The 24901-nt window shown below is 44.3% G+C and overlaps 1 protein-coding gene across 3 annotated transcripts in view; it reads right to left on the minus strand.

Moving 5' to 3' along the window:
• The window catches only part of LOC117361116 (phosphatidylinositol-binding clathrin assembly protein-like), a 273794-nt gene that overhangs the window by 98723 nt on the left and 150170 nt on the right, over nucleotides 1-24901 (minus strand). For all 3 annotated transcript variants that reach the window (XR_004539594.1, XM_033946028.1, XM_033946029.1), the window contains one exon: nucleotides 7187-7310. Coding sequence is in view for 2 of the 3 variants with exons in the window: in XM_033946028.1 (XP_033801919.1) it covers nucleotides 7187-7310 (124 nt within the window). In the remaining variant the exon portion in view is untranslated. The remainder of the gene's footprint in view (nucleotides 1-7186; nucleotides 7311-24901) is intronic.

Below are 24901 nucleotides of genomic sequence, written 5' to 3' on the forward strand. Positions count from 1 at the left end.
CATTATCTCAAAAAAGATATAGCGGCACTAGAAAAGGTTCAAGGAAGAGCTTCCAAGATGATAAAGGGAATGGAATTCTTCTTGTATGAAGAAGACTAAAGAGGTTAGGGCTCTTCAGCTTGGAAAAGAGATGGCTGAGAGAAGATATGATTTAAGTATACAAAATCTTGAGTGGTGTAGAATGGGTACAAGTGGAACAATTTCCTACTACATCAAGATTTACAAAGACTAGGGGACACTCAAAGTTACACAGTAGTACTTTTAAAACCAATAGGAGGAAATATTTTTTCACTCAGAGAATAGTTAAAACTGTGGAACATGTCAGAGGATGTGGTAAGAGCAGTTAATGTAGCTAGTTTTAAAAAAGGTTTGAACAAGTTCCTGGAGGAAGTTCATAGTTGGTTATTGACACTGACATAGGGGAAGTCACTGCCTGCTCTGGATCAGTAGCATGGAATGCTGCTACTATTTGGGTTTTTGCCAGGTGCTTGTGACTTGAATTGGCCTCTCTGAAGACGGGATATTGGGCTAGATGGACCATTGGCCTGATCCAGTAAGCCTATTGTAAATTTCTTATACAGTATATACAATTTTTTAATTGCTCTTCAACTTTAAAAGGGTAAGAACTGAATATTCTGTACAAAAGGGACACACTGCTCCTCAATACATTTTCCCAAAATGTACATTACTAAAGCTCTCTTATCCTTGCAAAACACTAAGTTTATTCAGGTAGTGTCAACAAGGTTACAGTTATTAGCACATATATTTTGTTAACTTTTTCAGGACTTACAAAAAGTTGAGCTAGTTTGAGACCTTAAAAGCAAGTGCTATTCATAAGAATAGCCTTACTGGGTCAGACTAATGGTCCATCTAGCCCAGTAGCCCATCCTCATGGTAGTCAATCCAGGTCATTAGTACCTGGCAAACCCCCCAAAAGTAGCAACATTCCATGCTACTGAACCCAGTAGCCCATCCACATGGTGACCAATCCAGGTCAATAATACCTGGCAAAAAAAGACAAATCATAGCAACATTTCATACTTCCGATCTAGAGCAAGCTGTGGCTTCTCCCATGTCTTTCTCAATAACAGACTATGGACTTTTCCTCCAGGAAATTGTCCAAACCCTTCTTAAAACCAGCTATGCTATCCACTCTTACCAAAACCTCTGCCAATGCCTTCCAGAGCTTAACTATTCTCTGAGTGAAAAAATAATTCCTCCTATTTCCCTGTAACTTCGAGTGTCCCCTAGTTTTTTTGTAATTTTTGACAGAGAATAATATTGATCCACTTGTACCCGTTCTACACCATTCAGGATTTTGTAGAATTCAATCATATCTCCCCTCAACTGTCTATTTTCCAAGCTGAAGAGCCCTAATCTTTTTAGGGTTACATGCACTAGTCAGTCGGTAATACCGACTGGATCGCTTTTGGCCAAATCTCTGGCCGATTGCAGAAGAGCGATCGATGCGCTAACAAGTTTGCATACAAATGATTTGAGCAGAGCTACAAATCATCTGCATGCACAGAGCCTGACACATGCACAGAGCCCTAACAGCAGTGACAGGGGAAGCAGCCTCTTGTCACTGCTGTTAGGGCTTCTTCTTTTTTTTTTAAATGGCACAGATGATGTGCGTGTTATACATGCACGATCTGTCCCATTACAAAAAAAAGCCCTCCCCTCGCTAATGGCCCTCTCCAATGACCCCCCATGAATCAGCACCGTGACACTCCTCCCCCCCAACACAGAGGTGAAAATGACAGGAGGGATGCTTACTCCCTCCTGTCTGGCCGAATACTCCCACACCCAGTCCTGGACCCCCTGTGCCATTGACCCACCCAACCATCCTACTCCCTCCTGCCACCGGATGCTTCCCCGAATCCCCCCCCCCCCATACCTTGGGAAGCACAGTCCCTCCAACTCTGAGGTCCCGTCCTTGGAAAACAACAGCCCTTCCTCTCACTGGTGCACCATGTGATGCATGGGGAGGAGCTAAGGCCTGACATCTGAGCAAACCAGACATCAGCCTTAGGTCCCGCCCTTTGCATCACATGGGATAGAAGGAGGCATCTAAGGACCTTCCCTTAGGCTCTTTCCTGTGCACAGGCGAAGGGAAGGCCCATCTTTTCACACAGGCGGGCCCTCAGAGCTGGTGGGACCATGCTTCCCTCCAGCTCCCAATGTCTACCAAGGTACTAGGAGCATCCGGTAGCAGGAGGGAATGGGCATCCCTCCTGCCAATTTTCTCTCTTGGGGAGGTAGATTCCTGCTGCAACGTTCAGACCGGGAGGGCTGGGTGTTTTCTATTTTTTTAATGGGACAGATATTTTACATGTGTAACACATGCAAAATATCTGTCATTGGAAAAAACAAACAAGCAGACCTGTCAGTTACCGAACCTGTCAGCTTTTTCCGATCACTAAAACTCCCTCTTTTTTTTTTTTTTTTTTTTTTAAATAGCCCAAGCTATGTTAGTGCATCAATCGCTTGGCTACTTGCATGGGGTTTTAGCTAATCTGCATGGCCGGATCGGAAAATAGGTGATCGAGGGGGAAAAACACGTGGTGGGCCGTTTTGTGAATCAGGTGGGTAATAGAGTTCATTGCTAAAGCTGTGAAAACAGGTTTAGCGATGATCGTTGACTTTAGTGCATCTAGCCCTTAGTCTTTCCTCAGACGAGAGGAGTTCCATCCCCTTTATCATCTTGGTCGCTCTTCTTTGAACCTTTTTCTAGTTTTGCTATAACTTTCTTGAGATAAGGCAACCAGAATTGAACGTACTACTCCAGGTGAGGTTGCAACATAGAGCGATACAGAGGAATTAAAACATTCTTAGTCTTGTTAACTATCCTTTTTTAAAATAATTCTTAGCATCTTGTTTGCTTTTTTGGTTGCTGCGACACATTGGTTGGAAGGTTTGGTGTATTGTCTACAATGACACCCAGATCTTTTTCTTAGGTGCTAACTCCCAAGGTGGACCCTAGCATCTGGTAACTATGATTTAGATTATTCTTCCCAAATCACTTTCAATTTTACCAGTGCACTTTGTTACTGTTGTATATTATAAGAGATATGCTTTGAATCTTTTGTAGTAGAAGTCTTTTCTAGTGTACTGTAAGTCTAAAACAGCTAAACTCATCTTTAGAACATAAGAATAGCTTAACTGGGTCAGACCAATAGTCCATCAAGCCTAGTAGCTCTTCTCACGGTGGCCAATCCAAGTCACTGGGTACCTGGCCAAAACCCAAGGCATAGCAATATTCCATGCTACCGATCCAGGGCAAGCAGAGGCTTCCCCCAAGTCTTTCTCAATATCAGACAATGGATTTTTCCTCCAAGAAATTGTCCAAGCCTTTCTTAAAACCAACTATGCTATCCACTCTTACCACAACTTCTGGCAATGCGTTCCAGAGCTTATCTATTCTCCAAGTGAAAACAAATTTCCTCCTATTGGTTTTAAAAGTATTTTCCTGTAACTTCATTGAGTTGATTGTCCCCTAGTCTTTGTACTTTTTGACAGAGTGAAAAATCAATCCACTCCTACCCGTTCTATTCCACTCAGGATTTTGTAGACTTCAATCATATCTCCCCTCAGCCGTCTCTTTTCCAATCTAAAGAGCCCTCCGTTTTAGTCTTTCCTCATACAAGGAGTTCCATCCCCTTTATCATCTTGGTCACTCTTCTTTGAACCTTTTCTAGTGCCACTATATCTTTCTTGTGATAAGGAGATCAGAATTGAATGCAATACTCCAGATGAGGTCGCACCATGGAGCGATACAGGGTATTATACCATTCTTCAAAGTTTCAAAGTTTATTATTTTTCTTGATTAATCGCTTTATCAAATTCAAAGCGATGTACATAGTAAAATATAATTAAAAGAGAACATACAAAACAAACTTTAAATACTTACAAAGAATAATAAAAACTGCATTACATTAGGTAAAAGGGGTTTTTGAAATACATTTGTCAAATAAAAAAGATACATAGGAAAAACACAAAGGGGAAACATTAAAACAAATGGTACAAAAATATTGGAATTAGTCTGAGTATTGTTAAATTAAGTATTAAAAGCATCATTAAATAAAAATGTTTTTAGTTGTATTTTAAATTTTACCAAGTCTTGTTCATTACGTAAAAAAATTGGAAGAGCATTCCAGGTTTGTGGGGCTGTTACAGAAAATATATATTGTCGTCTCGTGTTTATAATTTTTAATGAGGGAACGGTTAATAAATTTTGATCAATAGATCTTAACGTTCTAATTGGTTGGTACGGTATTAGTAGTTTATAAATGAAAGCAGGTGTCTTATATAGTAATGTCTTGAATGTAAGAAGACAAAGTTTATACGATATTCGGTGGATGACAGGAAGCCAATGAGCGTTTTTTAACAGAGGGGTAACGTGATCGAATTTTTTAGATTTAGTTATGAGTTTTATGGAGACATTCTGGATAATTTGCAAACGTTTTAGTTCAGTTAATTTTGTTAATCATCCCTTTTTAAAATAATTCCTAGCATCCTGTTTACTTTCTTGGCCACCGCCACACATTGGGCAGAAGGTTTCATCTAGAGAATGACACTATCTGCGGGTAACCTGCCGAAATGGTGAGGGGGGAAATGCTCACTGCGGGCACAGGGACAAGGCCATCCACCGCCCTGTGGAGCGGTGAATGGCCTTGTCCCCGCAGTTAAGGGGAGAATGTGCGCGGTCCCCTACCTCCTTACTGAATCTATCTCCCTCCCCTCTTACCTTCGCAGCATGTTGAGGCATTAGTAAAGTAACTTGCTCAAAGCTGGCCTAGCCTGCCTGCAGTCGCGTGTGTGGGCGGAAGCATCTTCTCTGACGCAACTTCTGGTTGCATCAGAGGATAAGCTTCCGCCCACACAAGAATGACTGCAGGCAGGTTCGGCCGGCTTTGAGCAAGTTATTTTACTAATGTGCCGCAAAGGTAAGAGGGAGGGAGGAAGATTCTCGGGCCGTACGAAGGGTGCTGAAGTGCGGTGAGGTGGCAAGAGGAAAGGATGGTGGTGGGGAGAAGACGCTGAAGGGAAAAAATGAGGAAGGTAGAGTGGGGAGAAGACGCTGAAGGGGATTGGAAAAGGCATAGTGGGGAGAAGATGCTGAAGGGAAATGGGGAACAGAGAGTAGGGAGAAGACGCTAAAGGGAAATGGGGAACAGAGAGTAGGGAGAAGACGCTGAAGGGAAATGGGGAACAGAGAGTAGGGAGAAGACGCTAAAGGGAAATGGGGAACAGAGAGTAGGGAGAAGACGCTGAAGGGAAATGGGGAACAGAGAAGACGCTGGAAGTGAAGAAGACAGAGATGCCAGACTATGGGGGGAGCAGAGGGAAGAAGATGGGTGTCAGACCAAGTGGGGGTGGGGTGGGGCACAGTAACAGAACAAATGGAAATCGCTGAGAGAAGACAGGGAAAGGCACAGTAACAGAACAAATGGAAACCGCTGAGAGAAGACAGTGGATGGAAGTAATTGAATAAGAAGATGAGGAAAGTAAAAACCAGACAACAAAAGGTAGAAAATTCTATTTATTTATTTCCTTTTTTTTTTTTTTTTTTGCTTTAAGATAAAGTAGTATATTAGTTGTGCTGATAAAAATTTATAAACAAAGCCCTGCCAGCTGAACATCTCTTTCTCTAGTTCAGCAGCTAGAACTTTGATTTATAAGGAAGGAATAAGCTAAATATTGCAGTACTGAGGCTTGTATTGATACTGCGGGGATAGTAGTTGTGGGGACGGTGGTCTCGGGGACGGGGACAAATTTTTTCACTGTGCCATTCTCTAGTTTCATCGTATTGTCTATGACGAAACCCAGATCCTTTTCTTGGGCGCTAACCCCCAAGGTGGACCCTAGCATCCGATAACTGTGATTCAGGTTATTCTTATCAATGTGCATCACTTTACAATTTGTCCACTTGGACGCCTAGTATTCCAATTTCCTAAGGTCTGCCTGCAATTTTTCACAATCTGCATGCATTTTAACAACTTTGAACAGTTTAGTGTCATTTTCAAATTTAATCACCTTACTCGTCGTTCCAATTTCTAGATCGTTTATAAATAAGTTAAATAGCATCTGTTCCAGTATAAACCCCTGCAGCACTCCACTGTTTACTCTCCTCCATTGAGAAAAATAGCCATATAACCCTACCCTCTGTTTTCTATCCGATAACCAATTCCTAATCCACAACTGAACTTTGCTTCCTATCCCATGACTTTAATTTTCTCAGGAGCCTCTCATGAGGAACTTTATCAAAAGCTTTCTGAAAATCTAGATACATTATATCAACTGGCTCATCTTTAGCCACATGTTTATTTACACCTTCAAAGACGACAAGCAAATTGGTGAGGCAAGATTTCTCTCGGCTGACTCCGTCTCATTAAATCACGTTTGTCTATGTGTTTCCACAATTTTATTTTTTATAATTGTTTCCACTGTTTTGCCCGGCACTGAATTTCCCGGGTCTCCCCTGAAGCCCTTTTTAAAAATTGACATAACATCGGCCACCCTCCAATGTTCAAATACTACAGATGATTTTAGCGACAGGTTACAAATCACTAACAGCAGGTCAGCAATTTCATGTTTGAGTTCTTTTAGTACCCTGGGATGTATAACATCTGGTCCAGGTGATTTATCACTTTTTAACTTGTTAATTTGGCTTAGTACATCTTCCAGATTCACCAAGATTCCCTCACAGGTTTTCTGCTTATGATGTACTTAAAAAAAGTTATGAGTTTTTGCCTCTTTTGCAAGTTTCTCTTCATATTCTTTCTTAGATGTCTTTATCAATGCTTTGCATCTAACTTGCCAGTGCTTGTGTCTTCTTATTTTATTTATTTGGATCCTTTTTTCCATTCTTTAAAGGATGTTTTTTTGGCTCTAATAGCCTCTTTAACTTCACCATTTAACCATGCCGGCTCTCGTGTCCTCTTCTTTCTACCTTTGCTGATACGTGGAATACAACTGGTCTGGGCTTCCACGATGGTATTTTTAAATAACATCCACGCCTGGTTTACATTTAAAAATATCATCTTTAGTTATACAGTGATGATAGCATTGCGCTTACATTATCTTTAGCCATATTTTCTATACATTTTCAACACTGATTATGTCTGAGTGTATCCCATGCAAAAACATTCATAACTTTCTAATGATATAATCCTTTCACAAATACCTTAAGTGCTTGTAGTCTAACTTGCTCTTCCTCCAAAGCCTGCTGTTTTTCTTTTTCATCCATTCTACTAAATGACATTCCTGTGTTTGCAAGTGTAGAGACAGCACTTGAAAGGGTACTTGCTCTGCAATAAAAACATTTTTATCAATTATTATTTTAAAATACAAAAAAAACATTGCATCTATATAGACTGCAGAGAAAAAAATACTTCAAAGCACACTTGACCAAACAGCTCAAACATAATATGCTCAGAATACGACTTTCACTTTCAGTGTGCTACTCTGCAGTGATCCACCTAGATTTCAAATTTTTTTCAAATATTTTTGAGTTTTTCTTGAAAATGCTATACAGTTAACATATTAAAAAAAACCAAACCAAACATAACAGTAACGAATCATAATAGGAATCATGAAATTAAATCAGCTGAACTGAGGTAAAAATTCCAAGCATGAATTGTGTAAACACGCAGTTTTGCACATTACGATGTTTAATTAAGTATTATACTAGAGATGCTAATTTTTATGCTGTAGAGAAACAATTTGATTGATTACCAGAACTGCTGGTGGAGCGATATACAAGAAAATAAATAATAATTATTAATTATTATATAACATTTTCATATTTCTGAAATATCGCCACCACATTCCACCAAGCATGAACTGATAATTGACACAAAGTTTTCAAATCTTGATTCTGCAGTTGAAATGTGCAGCCCTCTGTTTTCATTCAATTAAGAGAGAGGAGAGACATGATAGAGAAGTTCAAATATGTTACTGGCCGTATTGAGGTAGAAGAAGACATCTTTTTTCCTTACAGGACCTACGGTAACAAGAGGGCATCCGTTAAAAATCAAGGGTAGGAGATTTCATGGTGACACTAGGAAGTATTTTTTCACCGAAAGGGTGGTTGATCGTTGGAATAATCTTCCACTTCAGGTAATTGAGGCCAGAAACGTGCTCGATTTTAAGAAAAAATGGGATAAGCATGTGGGTTCACTTCGAGGAAGTGCTTAGGGAGGGAGTGTTCTTAGAGTGGGCAGACTTGTTGGGCCGATGACCCTTTTCTGCCTCATATTCTATGTTTCAAATTCTATCATCTGAGTTAAAGTAATATGGATAGGTACTCAGAAAAGTTTCTTCCCATTTTTTTCATTTGAAATAAATGTTGTCCACAGATAATGTGCCCTCTTCTTAAGAGTGCACTCTAAGAAGTGGGCACATTCTGTGGAAAACAACTCTACAAGAGAACTCCTTTGTACTTTAGCTTCATTGCTCATTTTGCATCCGTTATCACCCTATTATACAAATAAAAACCTCAACAGCAGCCGTTACACATGGAAGGATAAACGGCATTCACTGCTAATCGCACGTTCACAATTTACAGAGAACCTTAATATTAGAGAAGTGCTAACAGTAAACCAATGGAGCAAAGACAAGCATTAATGGATCACTGTTTCTCTAATGGATTACAAGATCCGAGGCAACATGGGTTTACTAAAGGTAAACAGGATAGTGAAAGATGTATATCAACTATTGTTGAAACACGATACTACACCAAGTTGATAATAGTAGATAAACCTAAGTGGAGGAAAAGATCTCAGATGCACCATTACGGGAACATATAGTTTTTCTCCCTATAATCATGTGGTGTTGGGTTTCTTTCATCGATCAAAAACCTCCACTAATTATAAATTTACTAACCATTGATAAAATTTTTTTTATTTATATTGCTTTTTTATATTATTTTTTAAAATCAATGGTAGTTAATCAATATTTGAAATGACACTCATAATTTTAACCATTCAATAATGGATTAAACATGCAGAAAAGAAAAATAACTTATCTGCAGCTGAAGAGACAGGGTAAAGTGCTCAAGTGCTTCAATCCAAAGTGCAAAATGCCAGTACTGAAAAAGATATTGCACAAAAAGATAAAGTGCTAAGTGCTGAAAAACTATTGCACCATGTAAATATCAATCAAACATGCAGAAAAAAATCACTTATCTGCAATTGGAGAAGCAAAATTCAGTGCTGTAATGTAGAGCACATAAAGTGCTAGGTGCGTTGTCAAATAGTATTGCACAATCCGTTCATAAAACAGCGCTAAATATATAACCCTCTCAACTCGCTCAACAGGTCCCGTTTCACCCTACAAAGGGCTTCATCAGGAAACGAGCTAGACATGAAAATATAAGTCATTTATAATTAAATACATAAAATTGATAAATATATATATGAATCACATAAATTAAATATCTTAAAACAAACTTACTGCTTGTGTGGGATAGATCTTTTCTATTCACATCAGATTTCATTCAAAATGGCGCTTTTAACCACTAAGAACGCCAGCACATGCGCTGTGTTTTATGAACGGATTGTGCAATACTATTTGACAACGCACCTAGCACTTTATGTGCTCTACATTACAGCACTGAATTTTGCTTCTCCAATTGCAGATAAGTGATTTTTTTCTGCATGTTTGATTGATATTTACATGGTGCAATAGTTTTTCAGCACTTAGCACTTTATCTTTTTGTGCAATATCTTTTTCAGTACTGGCATTTTGCACTTTGGATTGAAGCACTTGAGCACTTTACCCTGTCTCTTCAGCTGCAGATAAGTTATTTTTCTTTTCTGCATGTTTAATCCATTATTGAATGGTTAAAATTATAAGTGTCATTTCAAATATTGATTAACTACCATTGATTTAAAAAATAATATAAAAAAGCAATATAAATAAAAAATTTTTATCAATGGTTAGTAAATTTATAATTAGTGGAGGTTTTTGATCAATGAAAGAAACCCAACACCACATGATTATAGGGAGAAAAACTATATGTTCCCGTAGTGGTGCATCTGAGATCTTTTCCTCCACTTAGGTTTATCTACTATTATCAACTTGGTGTAGTATCTTTACTAAAGGTAAATCATGCCAAATAAATCTGATTGAATTCTTTGACTGGGTGACCAGAGTTGGATCAAGGACATGCGCTAGATGTAATTTACTTAGATTCCTCATAGGAGGCTCTTAAGTAAACTCCATGGGCTGAAGTTAGGGCCCAAAGTGGTGAACTGGATTAGAAACTGGTTGACAGACAGACGCCAGAGGGTAGTGGTAAATGGAATTTGCTCAGAGGAGGGACAGGTGAGTAGTGGAGTGCTTCAAGGATTGGTGCTGGGACCGATTCTGTTCAATATGTTTGTGAGCGACATTGTTGAAAGATTAAAAGGCAAGGTTTGCCCTTTTACGGATGATACCAAAATTTGTAACAGAGTGGTTACCCCGGAGAGTGGAAAGCATGAAAAAAGATCTGCAAACGTTAGAAGAATGGTCTAGCATCTGGCAACTAAAATCCAATGCGAAGGAGTGCAGAGTGATGCATTTGGGGGGTAGAAATCCAAGGGAACCATATGTGCTGGGAGGTGAGAGGCTGATAACTACAGATGGAGAGAGGGACCTTGGAGTAATTGTGTCTGAGGATCTAAAGGCATCTAAACAGTGTGATAAGATGGTAGCTGTAGCCAGAAGGCTATTAAGCTGTATAGAAAAATGAATAATCAGCAGAAAAGAGGTGTTGATGCCCCTGTATAGGACATTGGTGAGACCACACTTGGGAGTATCATGTTCAGTTTTGGAGGATATAAAAAGTCTTGAAGCAGTCCAGGGAAAAAGGTAGATCCAGCAGAAATGAATCATATTGTTTGCTAGGCCCTGCTATAGAACTGCTGATAGGGATCTTGGTGAGTCACTGGGACCTTAGTCCCTCCCACCGCCACACACTCCACCCGCCCCAGGGTCTGCAACTCATATATAGACAGCCCAATAATCAAGAAGCCTCAGTCAATCCCAATTTCAGCATGCCAAGATGAATTTCATTCAGTGCAATCATTGTGGTGCTTTAGTTCCCAGGCAAACCATCTGAAGGCTCAAGGCTTGCCCTATCTGTCTTCAACTTGCTAATTTCAAAAAGGAGCTCTGCAAACTTAAGCAGGAATTGGAGGCTATTAAAAGCAGCTACAATCACTCCACACAAATATACCAATTTACCATCACTGCCCCAAAAAATAAAACAACCTAGGAATAAATGGATCACAGTCGGTTCAGGTAGACTGTGGCATGTAACACAAACATCCACCTTCACTACTGTTGCCCCTAAAGAATACCTTTGCTCCAGTAGAGCATTGTGATGCTCAAGATAAAAGAACTGAGGAGGAACCAGAACCAGTGAAGATAACTTGTGAAGTTAAGCACCCCCCAAGCACATATAAAAAAGCTCAAACTGGGAAAGTATTGCTGCTAGGGGATTCCATCATCAGAGGGATTAACCTTGGAATACAAAACAAGGAACTCAAAATAGTGAAATGCCTTCCGGGATCTTCAGCTACCAGGAATGCCAGACAAATACTGAATGAAATTAGGGAAGAAGCAAAGAATTTGAACCCTGATATTATTATCTACCTCGGAACAAACGATCTGGCCAACAATAACCGACTTGCAGCGCAGAAAGCTTTTCAGGAGCTTGGGGAGTGGATAAAACCTTTTGTAAAGACTGTAGCTTTTTCAGAAGTACTGCCTACTCATGGAAAGGGAGAGGAAAGAGTACAAAATACCGAGAACTTCAATAGGTGGCTCAAAACCTGGTGTCATCAAGAAGGCTTTAGGTACTTAGGAGGATGGGGCAATACATGGAAAAACAAGAGACTGTATGGTAATGATGGGCTGCACCTTACCATGGCAGGAAAAAGAATCCTGGCTGAGAAATTTAAAATAGGCATTTAAAATAGAGGTGGGGTGGCATTATGTATGGAGGCTACCCCCAGCAAAAGACAAGATTTGATGATAATAAAGAAAGCAATGAAAACAACAATATTAGCAATTCACTTCCTAGCGATGCAACAGGAAACAAGCTGAAATTAAAAACTATACAAAACTTGAAATTGTTGAGGAATAGTAGCTGAAAAGCAATGACCACAAACGCCCGCAGTCTAAGCAACAAAAATCAGGATCTGCAAGCCCTGATGTTAGAGGCAGACTTGGATATTGTTGCTATCACTGAGACATGGTTCAGTGAGTCCCATGGATGGGATGCCAACATACCAGGCTATAATATCTTCAGGAAGGACAGAGATGGTAGAAAAGGTGGAGGAGTAGCTCTCTATGTAAAGACATATATCCAATGCCGGGCGCCTGGGGAAAAGAAGAAGCACTATGGATTGTTTTGAAAAGAGAAGATGGAACTTCTATCCACTTGGGTGTTGTCTACAGACCTCCAACTCAACTGCAGCAAATTGACAAAGATCTGATTATGGATATACAAAAGTTGGGAAAGAAAGGGGAGGTGCTGCTACTGGGTGATTTCAACCTGCCAGATGCGGTCTGGAAAGTTCCATCTGTGGAATCAGAAAGAAGTAGGGAGATCGTGGATGCCTTTCAAGGGGCTTTGCTCAGACAAATGGTAATGGAACCCACAAGGGAAAAAGTGAAACTGGATCTGGTGCTCACAGATGGTTAACGTGTCTCTAATGTCCGGATGGGGGCCTAACTGGGAAATAGCGATCATCATATGGTTAGGTCCGATATAGCAGCCAAAGTGAAGGATGGCCACACAAAACTCAAAGTCCTGGATTTCAAACACGCAGACTTTAGCAGCATGGGGGAGTACCTGAAGAAAGTTAAAAGGGGACAGATTCCATACAAACGTAAGGAAGTTCTTCTTCACCCAGAGAGGTAGAAATCTGGAACGCTCTTCCAGACGCTGTTATAGGGGAAAGCACCCTCCAGGGATTCAAGAAACGGTTAGATAAGTGAACCAGAATGTACACAGTTAAGGCTATACTCAAATAGGGCACTGGTCTTTGACCTAAGGGCTGCCACGTGAGCAGACTGCTGGGCACGATGGACCATTGGTCTGACCCAGCAGTGGCAATTCTTATGTTCTTATGATTGGATAGGAAAATATTAGGGAAAAGGAAAAACAGTGGTCCAAGTTGAAAGGATCACCCCTATCACCTACCTAATATCCAACACTCTATTTACCCTTAGATCTCTCTAATATTCTTTTATCTACCAAACGTTATCAAAAACCCATAATTTCGCCCTATTATTATCTCCTAAAGACCTCCACTTCCCTTTGGTAACTCTTTACCCAACATATATTACCTTAAAAATTCTATGTCATCGCTTATTCTATTCCTTCAAATTTTGAATGTAATTTTTGTTTTAGTTTGGATGTAATCCGCCTTGAACCGTAAGGTAATGGCGGAATAGAAATCACTAATGTAATGTAATGTAATGTAATGTAAAAGGTGCAATAAAAAGATCTAATGACCTTTATGTGAAGAAAATAAATAAAAATAAGAGAAAGAGGAAACCAATATGGTTTTCCAAACTAGTGGTGGAAAAAATAAAGACAAAAGAATTGGTATTTGTGAAATATTTAAAAAAACCTCAAGAGGAGTACTACAGAAAGGAATATCGAATTAAACTGAAAGAAGTCAAGAGTGCAAGCGGAAGAGCAAATAGTTACAAATATAAGAAAGGGAGACAAAATTTTTTTCAAGTATATTAGTGAAAGGAGGAAAACAAAAAATGGAATTACGAGACTGAAAGAAGATACGAACCATTATATAGAAAGTAATGAGGAAAAAGCAAATGTGCTAAACAAATACTTATGTTCGGTGTTCACAGAAAAAAAAAAAAAACATGGAGAAGGACTGCGATTGGTTAGCAAAGTTACACCTGAAAATGGAATGGATACTGCTCCGATCACGGAAGAATGCATTAATGTACATCTTGAAAAACTGAAGATGGACAAAGCTATGGGACTGGACGATTCTTCCTGGAGATGTCAACTCAGCGACCCGGTCAGTGTATTGACCCCCTCCATCTGGGGACACTGTGCTGATCAAGCTCTCAGCAGTCCCACGTCGTGTGCTGTCCTGCACTGTATTCCATGATCGAGCTGTTGGGGGGGATAACGATGTTTCAAGGTCCAAGGCTCCGGTGGCTCCTTCCAAGGGTGCAACAGTGGGCGAAACTCCCCCTCCTGCAATGACCGGCGAGCTTGTTAGAAACCGATCCATCATCGCTTGTCCGGAGAGGTCCCCCTGAATAAAGCCCTTGCTTTTCGTGTGGGGCATGATCGAAATCACACCTAAGAAAACTTCAAAGCCAAAAGGTAAGACAGACTCTGGCTCTAGCAGTTCTCACGCCGCCGCAATCTTGTTCCTCACCTTTCAAATATCTTAAACGTCTGTATCATCTCTCACCTGTCCCTCTTCTCCTCCAGAGTATATATATTTAGGTCTTCCAGTCTCTTTTCATACTACTTTTGAGGTGTGGCCTCCAGAATTGTACACAGCATTCTAAATGAGATCTCACCAAAGTCTTATACTGGCCATACCTCTCCCTATGCTCCTTATACTCACCAAAGTCTCCTATGCTCCTTATACTCACCAAAGTCTTATACTGGCCATACCTCTCCCTATACACCCTAGCATCCTTCTAGCTTTCACTGTCACCTTTTCCACCTGTTTGGCCATCTTAAAGATCATCACATACAATCACACCCAAGTCCCGCTCTTCTGTCATGCATATAAGTTCTTCACCCCCTAAACTGTACTGTTCCTTCAGGTTTTTGCAACCAAAATGCATGACCTTGCATTTCTTAGCATTAAATATTAGCTGCCAAATTTCAGACCATTCTTCAAACTTCACTAGGTCCTTCCTCATGTTATTCATACCATCCAGCGTGTCTACTCTATTGCAGATTTTGGTATCGTCTGCAAACAGACAAATCTTACCCGACAGCCCTGTAGCAATATAATTTATAAAAATGTTAAAGAACAGGCCCAAGAACAGAACCTTGAGGCACACCACTGGTAAAATCCCTTTCCTCAGAGTGATCTCCATTGATCACTACCCTCTGTCGCCTTCCACTCAACCAGTTCTTGACCTAGTCCGTCACTTTGGGACCCATCCCAAGGGAACTCAATTTATTTGACATCTGTGTGGAACACAGTCAAAGGCTTTGCTAAAATCTAAATACACCGCATCTAGCGCACTCCATCTATCAAATTTTCTGGTCACCCAGTCAAAGAAATAGATCTGATTTGTCTGACAAGCCCTACCTCTAGTAAATCCACATTGCTTCTGGTCCTGTAATCCATAGGATTTCAGAAACTTCATCAATCTCTGTTTTAAAAGTATTTCCATTAATTTGCTAACTACAGAAGTCAGACTTACCGGCCTGTAATTCCCTACGTCTTCCTTACTTCTACTTTTTTGGCGAGGGACCACATCTGCCCTTCTCCAGTCCTCCAGTACCACTCCCGACTCTAGAGACTCATTGAAAAGGTCAGTCAGCACCCTTGGATGTACACCATCCGGCCCCATCGCTTTGTCTACTTTTATTTTAGCTAGCTCCTCACGAACACAACTCTCTGAAAATCAATCAGGGTCTACCACTCCTCCATCCCTATTCAAGTTTGTCTTCTGTGGTCCCACTCCCGGTGCTCCAGCCGTGAACACAGAACAGAAATATTTAAGCAATTAAGTTTTTTCTTTATTAGCTTCTACATATTTCTCCCCTTCACCTTTGAGTCTCACTTTTATACTTCTTCCTATCACTAATATCTAAAAAGTATCTTGTATCCCCATTATACTATGTCAGCTATTTTTTTCCCATTTGCATCTTTGCTTTGCTGACTACACAACCAGCCTCTCAACTTTTCCAGATATTTTTGCCTGTCTTCCTTTTTCTGTGATCTTTTATAGTTTATGAAAGCTAACCTCATATTCTTTGCCTTCTTAGCTACTACTTTTGAGAACCAAAGTGACCTTCTTTTCCCTTTACTAACTTGCCTCACAAAAAGGTTTGTCGCTCTTACAGTTACTCCTTTCAGTTTTGCCCACTGCATTTCTACTCCTAGACATTCCCATTCAGACAATTCCTTGATGTAATCCCCCATCTGAACAAAGTTAGTTTTTTTAAAAGTCTAGAACCTTTGCTTTTGAATGAGCTCTCTCTATACCCTTCTTAATATTAAACCGTACCATGCAGTGATCAGTGGATGCTAGATGATCACCCACTGTAACATCAGAAACACCTTCCCCGTTTGTAAGCACTGAGAGGAAGATTCTCAAAACTTTAACGTCGTCACTAAACTGTTTACAGGCGATTTAGCCTGTATGCATTTTAGTGGCAGATTATCAAAACGGATTATCTTTGTCAATAGCGAGCTTTCTAGCAGTCTTTGACAATGACATGTAAATGAACCGAGCTCTCCGGTGCATTCTTAAAAAATGCCGGGTCATTTTCTAAAAGTGGCATCGGCTTTTTGCGACAAAAATAAACAACTGGTCCAGGGGTGCTGGTCAGTGTCAGAGAAAGCTAGAAAGCCTATGTTGTGATGCAGTGGCAGAGATGCTCATTCTCTCCCCCATTGCCATCACAACACCCCTCCCCTACAGTGGCAGCAAACACTCCTCTCCTCCAGAATAGCAGCGACACCCCCCTGCAGCAGGAGAGATACCCACTCTCCTTGCTGCCAAGAAACGCCTACCGCCAATCAGCTGCACTCCCCTCCCCGCAGCCTGAAAGATGCCCACTCTCCCCGCTGCCAAGATACCTGCTGCCACTCAGCCGCATTCATCACCAGCAGCGGGAGAGATGCCCTCCCTCTCCACTGCCAATACACCTGCCGCCACTCAGCTGCGTGCACCACCCACAGCAGGAGAGATGTCCACTCTCACCACTGCCAAGTGACCTCCCTCCCTTACCTCAACATAGGTGCAAGGAGGGCGCGGACTCCCTCCTCCCAGCTAGTCTGCCTGCATCATCTAAAAAGCACAGTTACTTACCGTAACAGGTGTTATCCAGGGACAGCAGGCATATATTCTCACATGTGGGTGACGTCATCTACGGATCCCCGATGCGGAAGCATTTTCAAGCAAACTTGATTGAAGATTTAAGTTTGCTCTGCTGCTCCACGCATGCGTGCCTTCCTGCTCCACTAGGGGGTGCATCCCCTCGTGGTCTCCAGTTCACTTAATTAGCAAAGAAGCCAACCTCGGGGAGGTGGGCGGGTTGTGAGAATATATGCCTGCTGTCCCTGGATAACACCTGTTACGGTAAGTAACTGTGCTTTATCCCAGGACAAGCAGGCATGATATTCTCACATGTGGGTGACCTCCAAGCTGACTGAAAAGGGATGGAGGGAAGTTGGCAATTTAAGCAAATAGATTTCGTAAAACTGATTGGCCGAACCGGCCATCGCTCCTGGACAGAGAGTCCAGACAGTAGTGGGAGGTGAAGGTATGAACCGAAGACCACGTGGCAGCCTTGCAGATTTTCTCAATAGGTGTGGACCTGAGGAACGCTATGGAGGCTGCCATCGCTCGGACCTTGTGTCCTGTTACTCGACCATGCAGAGTGAGACCAGCCTGAGCGTAGCAGAAGGAGATGCAGTCGGCCAACCAGTTGGACAAGGTGCGCTTGGAGACTGGGTGACCTAACCGGTTTGAGTCGAAGGACAAAAACAATTGTGGGACTTTCCGGTGTGACTGAGTACGTTGGAGGTAAAAGGCCAACGCTCTCTTACAGTCAAGAGTATGGAGCGCCACCTCTCCGGGGTGAGAGTGGGGCTTGGGAAAAAACACAGGTAAGACAATGGACTGATTGAGGTGAAAATCAGACACTACTTTAGGCAAGAACTTTGGATGGGTGCGGAGTACCACCTTGTCGTGATGGAATACCGTGAAGGGTGGGTCCGCTACCAGAGCCTGTAACTCACTAACCCGCCGAGCGGAAGTGAGCGCAAGCAGGAAAATTACCTTCCAAGTGAGGAATTTTGGATGGCATTTGTCTAGGGGCTCAAATGGAGGTTTCATTAGTTGAGCCAGAACCACGTTGAGGTCCCAAACCACCGGAGGGGGTTTGAGAGGAGGGTGGACATTCAGAAGACCCTTCATGAAGCGAGAGACTAAGGGATGGAGCGAGAGGGCTTTCCCTTCCAGGGGCTGATGAAAGGCCGCAATCGCACTGAGGTGTACTCGAATGGAGTTGGTCTTTAGGCCGGAATGAGATAATTGAAGTAAATAGTCAAGGACCAGAGGGACGGGGACCGACACCGGGTCCTGGCTGTGGGAGGAGCACCAGGTTGAGAATCTGGTCCACTTTTGGGAGTAGCAGGTTCTCGTCGAGGTCTTTCTAGAGGCCTCCAATATCTCCTTGACTGATTGAGACACGGGGAGAGCAGTCAGGGGGAGAGAAACCAAGCATTCAGATGAAGAGATTGAAGATTGGGATGTAACAGCGAACCCTGACCCTGTGATAGTAGAGAGGGAAACAGAGGCAGAGGCAGTGGATCTCTGACACTGAGTTGAAGTAGAAGGGAAAACCAAGGCTGGCGTGGCCAGCGAGGAGCAATCAGGATCAGGGTGGTTTGTACTGTTTTCAGGTGGACAAGCGTCTGCAGTATCAGAGAAACGGCGGGAACGCGTATAGGAACCTTCCCTCCCAGTCGAGGAGGAAGGCGTCGGCCTCGAGCCGGTCCAGGGAGTACATCTGGGAGCAGAAGAGAGGCAGCTTGTGGTTGTGGGGGGATGCGAATAGATCTATTTGAGGCGTCCCCCACTTTTCGAACACCTGTCGTAGGATCTGAGAGTGCTGTGACCACTCGTGTGGCTGGAGGAGGCGGCTGAGTCTGTCCGCCAGACAGTTTTGTTCTCCTTGTATGTACACCGCTCGAAGGAAGGTGTTGTTGGAGATTGCCCATTTCCAGAGGCGCAGGGCTTCCCGGCAAAGGGACCAAGACCCTGTTCCCCCTTGTTTGTTTACGTAGTACATTGCTACCTGGTTGTCGGTTCGGATGAGAACCACTCGGTCGTGGAGCAGATGTTTAAAAGCTACAGCTGCGAGATAGATGGCCCGAAGCTCTAGCACGTTGATGTGGCAGCGACGGTCTTCTGCTGACCACATCCCTTGAGTGCATAGGCCGTCCAGATGGGCTCCCCAAGCGTACTCCGACGAGTCCGTGGTGAGTATCTTGCTGTGGGGTGGGGTGAGGAAGAGCAAACCTTTGGAAAGATTTGAAGAGTCGGCCCACCAGCGGAGTCGATCGGGTCCCGGTCTTGACGCCATTGAGAGGCCAGGGTCCATTGAGGAATTCTCTGATGGAGGCGGGCGAAGGGTGTGACGTGGACGGTGGAGGCCATGTGGCCCAGAAGAGTCATCATCTGCCGAGCTGATACCGAGGTCAGCAGGGAAAACCTTCGACTCAGGCTTACTAACGCCTCTAGATGCGGAGGGGGGAGGAAGGAACGGAGGCGAACAGTGTCCAGCGTGGCCCCGATGAACTGTAGGGACTGGGAGAGGCGTAGTTGGGATTTTGGGAAGTTTATCTCGAACCCCAGACTTTGTAGGTAGGTAATAGTCTGTTGGGTCGCTGAGATAACCGCTTCCCTGGACGGGGCTTTGATCAGCCAGTCGTCCAGGTAGGGGAATACCTGGAGGCCCTGGGAGAGTAAGGTTGCTGCGTCCACCACGAGGCACTTGGTGAAGACCCGAGGTGACGATGCTAGGCCGAAGGGAAGGACACGGTATTGTAGGTGCCAGTCCCCTACCTGAAAATGCAAGAACTTGCGGTGAGCGGGGTGCACTGGGACATGTGTGTACGCCTCCTTGAGATCGAGGGAGCAGAGCCAGTCGCCCTCGTCGATCAGGGGGTAGAGGGTCGGTAGGGAGAGCATCCGAAATTTTTCTCGTATCAGAAATTTGTTGAGGCGTCTCAAGTCTAGTATTGGGCGTAAGCCTCCCATTTTTTTCGATACCAGGAAGTAACGGGAGTAGAAGCCCTTCCCCCGTTGGTCGGGGGGAACCTCCTCCACTGCTCTCAGGCGAAGCAGGTCTCGAGCTTCGGAGAGGAGTAGGGGTAGCTGCGTCCGGTTGGGAGGGCAATTCCTTGGGGGGTTTTCCGGAGGAATGGTCCGAAAGTTGAGAGAGTATCCTGATGAGATCACGCCAAGGACCCATGCGTCCGACGTGACTTGTTCCCAGCGAGGGTAAAAGGCTTTGAGGCGACCCCCAATTGGAAGGAGGCCTGGGACTATGGCGGAGAGGGCCCGCCCCCTTCCGCGTATCCCGTCAAAAGGACGGGGATGGTTTGGTAGTCGCAGGCGATTGGGACTTGGGCATGGCCCGGTGGTGGGCTTGCGGACGCCTGGGTGGAGGCCGCGAGAAGGCAGGAGTGGATTTTTGTGGGTAGCGGCGCGGAGGGGCCCTATACGGCCTGGACGCGGGCGGTTTGGGCTTTTGTCGGACGAGGGAGGCAAACGAGCGTTCGTGTTTGGAGAGGCGTTTTGTAGCCGCCTCGATAGTGCCATCGAACAGTTCTTTTCCCACGCAGGGGAGGTTAGCCAACCGGTCCTGTAAGTTGGGGTCCATGTCGACCAGGCGTAGCCAAGCTAGTATGCGCATGGCGATAGCAAAAGCTGCCTCTCTGGAGGAGAGTTCGAAGCCATCGTAGGCCGCGTGGAATAGATGGAGGCGTAGGTTGGAGAGGGATTCCAAAAGTAGGCTAAAGGCTCCTTGGCGGGAGGCCGGTAGGTCAGTCTCAAAGGCTCTCAGTAGTCCAATGAGGTGTTTGAGGTAGGATGTGAAGGTGAAAGTGTAGCTTTGCACCCTAGAGGCCATCATCGCATTTTGATATAGTCTCCTGCCGAACTTGTCTAGGGTTCGGCCTTCTCGGCCTGGGGGGACCGCCGCTGAGACCCGGGAGGGGTGAGCCTTTTTTAAGGAGGATTCTACTAACAGTGACTGGTGGGAGAGCTGTGGTTGTTCAAATCCCGGAAAGGGTACTGTACGGTACTTGGCCTCCATTTTGGAGGGCACGGCTGTGACCATAGAGCCTGTTGGAGTATCGGGTTAGGCGGTAAGCGAAGGGACTCTCTGGGTAGTGATGGCATATCCAGTTCCGCTAGGTACTCTTTAGAGTATCTGGAGTCGGACTGGAGGTCTAAATTCAAAACGTGGCCCATGTCCTGGACAAAGCGTGAGAAGGATGGTCGGGATGTTCCCGAGGCCCCGTGGGGGGGGGGGGGGGTGTCGGTGAACGAGACCTCCGTCGGGTGGAGAAGGAAGGGGAGGCTTCCCTCGAGTAGCGAGGTTCCTGCTCCGATCCAAGCTCCGAGACCGGGGAAGTACTGTGAAAGTGTTCCGGGGTCGTGGATCTCCGACGTCTCGAGGAGCCCCTCGGAGACGATGCCGGGGTTCGGGGTACCGATCGATGTCGAATCGGTGACCTCGACCCGGACTCCCTTGGTGAAAGCCCGAAACCTCGGATCGGAGCCCCGGTCCGAGGGGGAGTTCGGAGGATGCGTGGGTTGGAGAGTGATAACTCTGCCACCTTCAGCGGTCCCGTACGAGGTGTAGGTGAATGGCCTCGTAGAGTGGGGGAACCCCGGGCCTTCTTAGAGGTACGGCGGTTCGAGGTTTCTTTTGGTTTAGCCCGACGTTTTGCCCTGTGGCGGTCTGTGGAGGGAGAGCGCCTCGGGTGCTTCGGCGAGGAGGATGAGATGCGGCGAAGTTTGCGCACTGTTCCCCGAGGTGGCTCAACGCGAGGCTCAGGCTGGTCTGGCACATGCGGGGTCGAGGTCGAGGCAGAGGCCGGTTGTAGATGGGCCATTGCAGCGGACAGCTCCGACGAGATCATTGCTCGGAGTAAGTCCTGGAAGACGGGCACGGACAGCATCGAAGGCATGTCCCCTGCCTTGGTGCACTCCACCAGGGGCGACCTCGTATCAGCGTATTCCCGTGTGGTGGAGGCACGGCCCGAAGGCTTGGAGGGCTTCGTCGGGGCTGTAAGCATGGGACTTCCGCCATGCGTCGCCGGTGTCCCCGAGGTTGGTTTCTTCGCTGGTACAGAACCTGAAGAGGGAAGAGGGGACTTACCCGGAGCCGAGGCTTTCTGTTGTCCCGAGGACTTCGGAGTCGTGTCTCGAGGCGATGCCGAGGTATTCGGGGCCGAGGTCAAGGCCGGGGCCAACCTCGAGGCCGAGGTAGAAGGTTGGTCTGGGGCGAAAAGATCCGCCATGCGGGCTTTCCTTCGACGGAGGGCCCGGTTCTGGAAAGTAGCGCATTGGGGACAGGAGTCGGTTGGATGAGCGGCCCCCAGGCAGAGGATGCACTGGCGATGCGGGTCTGTGATGGATAGAAGCCGCTTGCACCGGGTGCACTTTTTAAAGCCGGTCAAAGGCCGGGACATAGAATCGAAAGTGGCCGCGGCTCGAGTAGCCACGCGGCCACGGGGACCCGGAAGCCTCCGGGTCGGTCAAACGAAGCAGGAATCAAGTTGAAGAAGAAAAAATTTCGCGCACAGTGACTTAAACGATGAAAAACAAGAAAAATCGCGGTGCTAGAAGGCAGTTGGGGCAGAGCCTGAAAAAACACGACTTCTAGGCTCAGCGGAAAATTTTGAACTGGAGACCACGAGGGGATGCACCCCCTAGTGGAGCAGGAAGGCACGCATGCGTGGAGCAGCAGAGCAAACTTAAATCTTCAATCAAGTTTGCTTGAAAATGCTTCCGCATCGGGGCTCCGTAGATGACGTCACCCACATGTGAGAATATCATGCCTGCTTGTCCTGGGATAATGGGACTTTCTCTCCACAGTGCATCATAGTTCTGATTGGCCTGGATGTCTAAGACTCCTCCTATGGGGTGTCTGGGCCAATCAGAGCTAGACTATGGCACACCATCCCCCCCCACATCTGTTAGAACACTGGAGCTTCAGGAAGGTTGTGAAAACCTTCCTCTTCACAAACCCAGCGCCTTAAGGACATGCACCTAGAAATACCATCAGAGTCAACACACCTACGCCACCTAACTCTCACCAGATGCTGCTTAATGCATATGTTTTATTGTCATGTCTATATTGTAAATTATGTCATCTCTGTCCTCTCTCGATTATATTGTGGATGTACTTGGTTGGTGAGCAAACTCATGGGGGAAGGGTCACTGGAGTGGGCAGACTTGATGGGCTTTGGCCCTTTTCTGTCGTCATTTTTCTATGTTTCTATGTTTCTACTTTGTAACCCATTCTGGGCTCCTTTGAGAGGACGGGCTAAATAATTGAGCAAATAAATATTCCTCTAAGAGATCCCACGTGCCTATCCCAGGTTTTCTTGAATTCAGACACAGTCTCTGTCTCCGCCACCTCTTCCAGGAGACGGTTCCACGCATCTATCACCCTTTCTGTAAAAAAGTATTTCATTAGATTACTCCTAAGCCCATCATCTCTTAACTTCATCCTATGCCTTCTCATTCCAGATCTTCCTTTCAACTGAAAGATTCGACTCATGTGCATTTACATCATGTAGGTATTTAAATGTCTCTATCATATCTCCCGCCTTTCAAAGTTTCAAGTTCAATAAAAATTTTTATACCGCCTATAAGTCTTCTAAGCGGACCAGTCTTCTTCCAAAGTATACAGATAGAGATCTTTAAGTCTGTCCGCATACACCTTACAACGAAGGCCACATACCATTTTAGTAGCCATGTATTTCCTCGTTTCAAAGATTATAGAAATGACTCATGTGTTCTTCCAGAAGATATTTATCAAATGAGGAGAGCTTTTGAATCAAAGATTTAAAAGTAAAAAATCATATAAAAATTGTAGTTGAATATTCTGCTGGTTAGCACAGAGTCTTAGAATACTCTGTGTCAAAACCTATCGAGAGTTTTGCCCTCTCCTCCTGGTGGAGTTGAAACATAGTTCCTCAAACTGTTGCATTTTTTTTAAAAGCAGATTCCATAAAAAGTGATTATGTTGCAGCTGTGGTTTATCAAAAACCTGGGCAACATTGGATACTCTACAAGGTGTCAAGTTTACATGGGGCAACTGGTACTAGTAATGGTGTTTGAGTTTCTTGAACACAGCATCCTTTATCCGATTGTGGAATAATAACTTAAAACAATCTTTGGGACACTGTTCATAGTCCAGGGCATCAAACAATTCTGCCTTTGGCTCTGATTCCGATATCATTTTGATAAGAGCCTGCCCTAACTGTCTAATAAACTTTGTAAATGAGTCTTTTAGGCAGAGATCTGTGTCCGAGGGAATTCCATAAGACTCATCTTATGCTGGGAACCAATATGTGGAAAGTGATGAGGAGAAAGCGAATGTGCTAAACAAATACTTCTGTTCTGTGTTCACAGTAGAAAATCCTGGAGAAGGACCGAGATTGTCTAGCAAAGTTACACGAGAAAATGGAGTAGATTCTGCGCCGTTCATGAGCAACTTGAAAAACTGAAGGTGGACAAAGCGATGGGACCAGACGGTATCCATTCCAGGATACTAAGGGAGCTCAGAGAGGTTCTGGCGAGTCCTATTAAAGACTTGTTCAATAAATCTCTGGAGATGGGAGTGATTCCTGGTGATTGGAGGAGAGCGGATGTGGTCTCTATTCATAAAAGTGGTCACAGGGATGAAGCAGGAAACTACAGGCCGGTGAGCCTCACTTCAGTTGTTGAAAAAATAATGGAAGTTTTGCTGAAAGAAAGGATAGTGTACTTCCTTGAATCTAATGGGTTACAGGATCCAAGGCAAAATGGCTTTACAAAAGGTAAATCGTGCCAAACGAACCTGATTGAATTTTTTGATTGGGTGACCAGAGAGCTGGATCGAGGACATATGCTAGATGTAATTTACTTGGATTTC

Source organism: Geotrypetes seraphini, chromosome 5 (genome assembly GCF_902459505.1).
Source record: "Geotrypetes seraphini chromosome 5, aGeoSer1.1, whole genome shotgun sequence".
In the NCBI taxonomy this organism is placed as follows: Eukaryota; Metazoa; Chordata; class Amphibia; order Gymnophiona; family Dermophiidae; genus Geotrypetes; species Geotrypetes seraphini.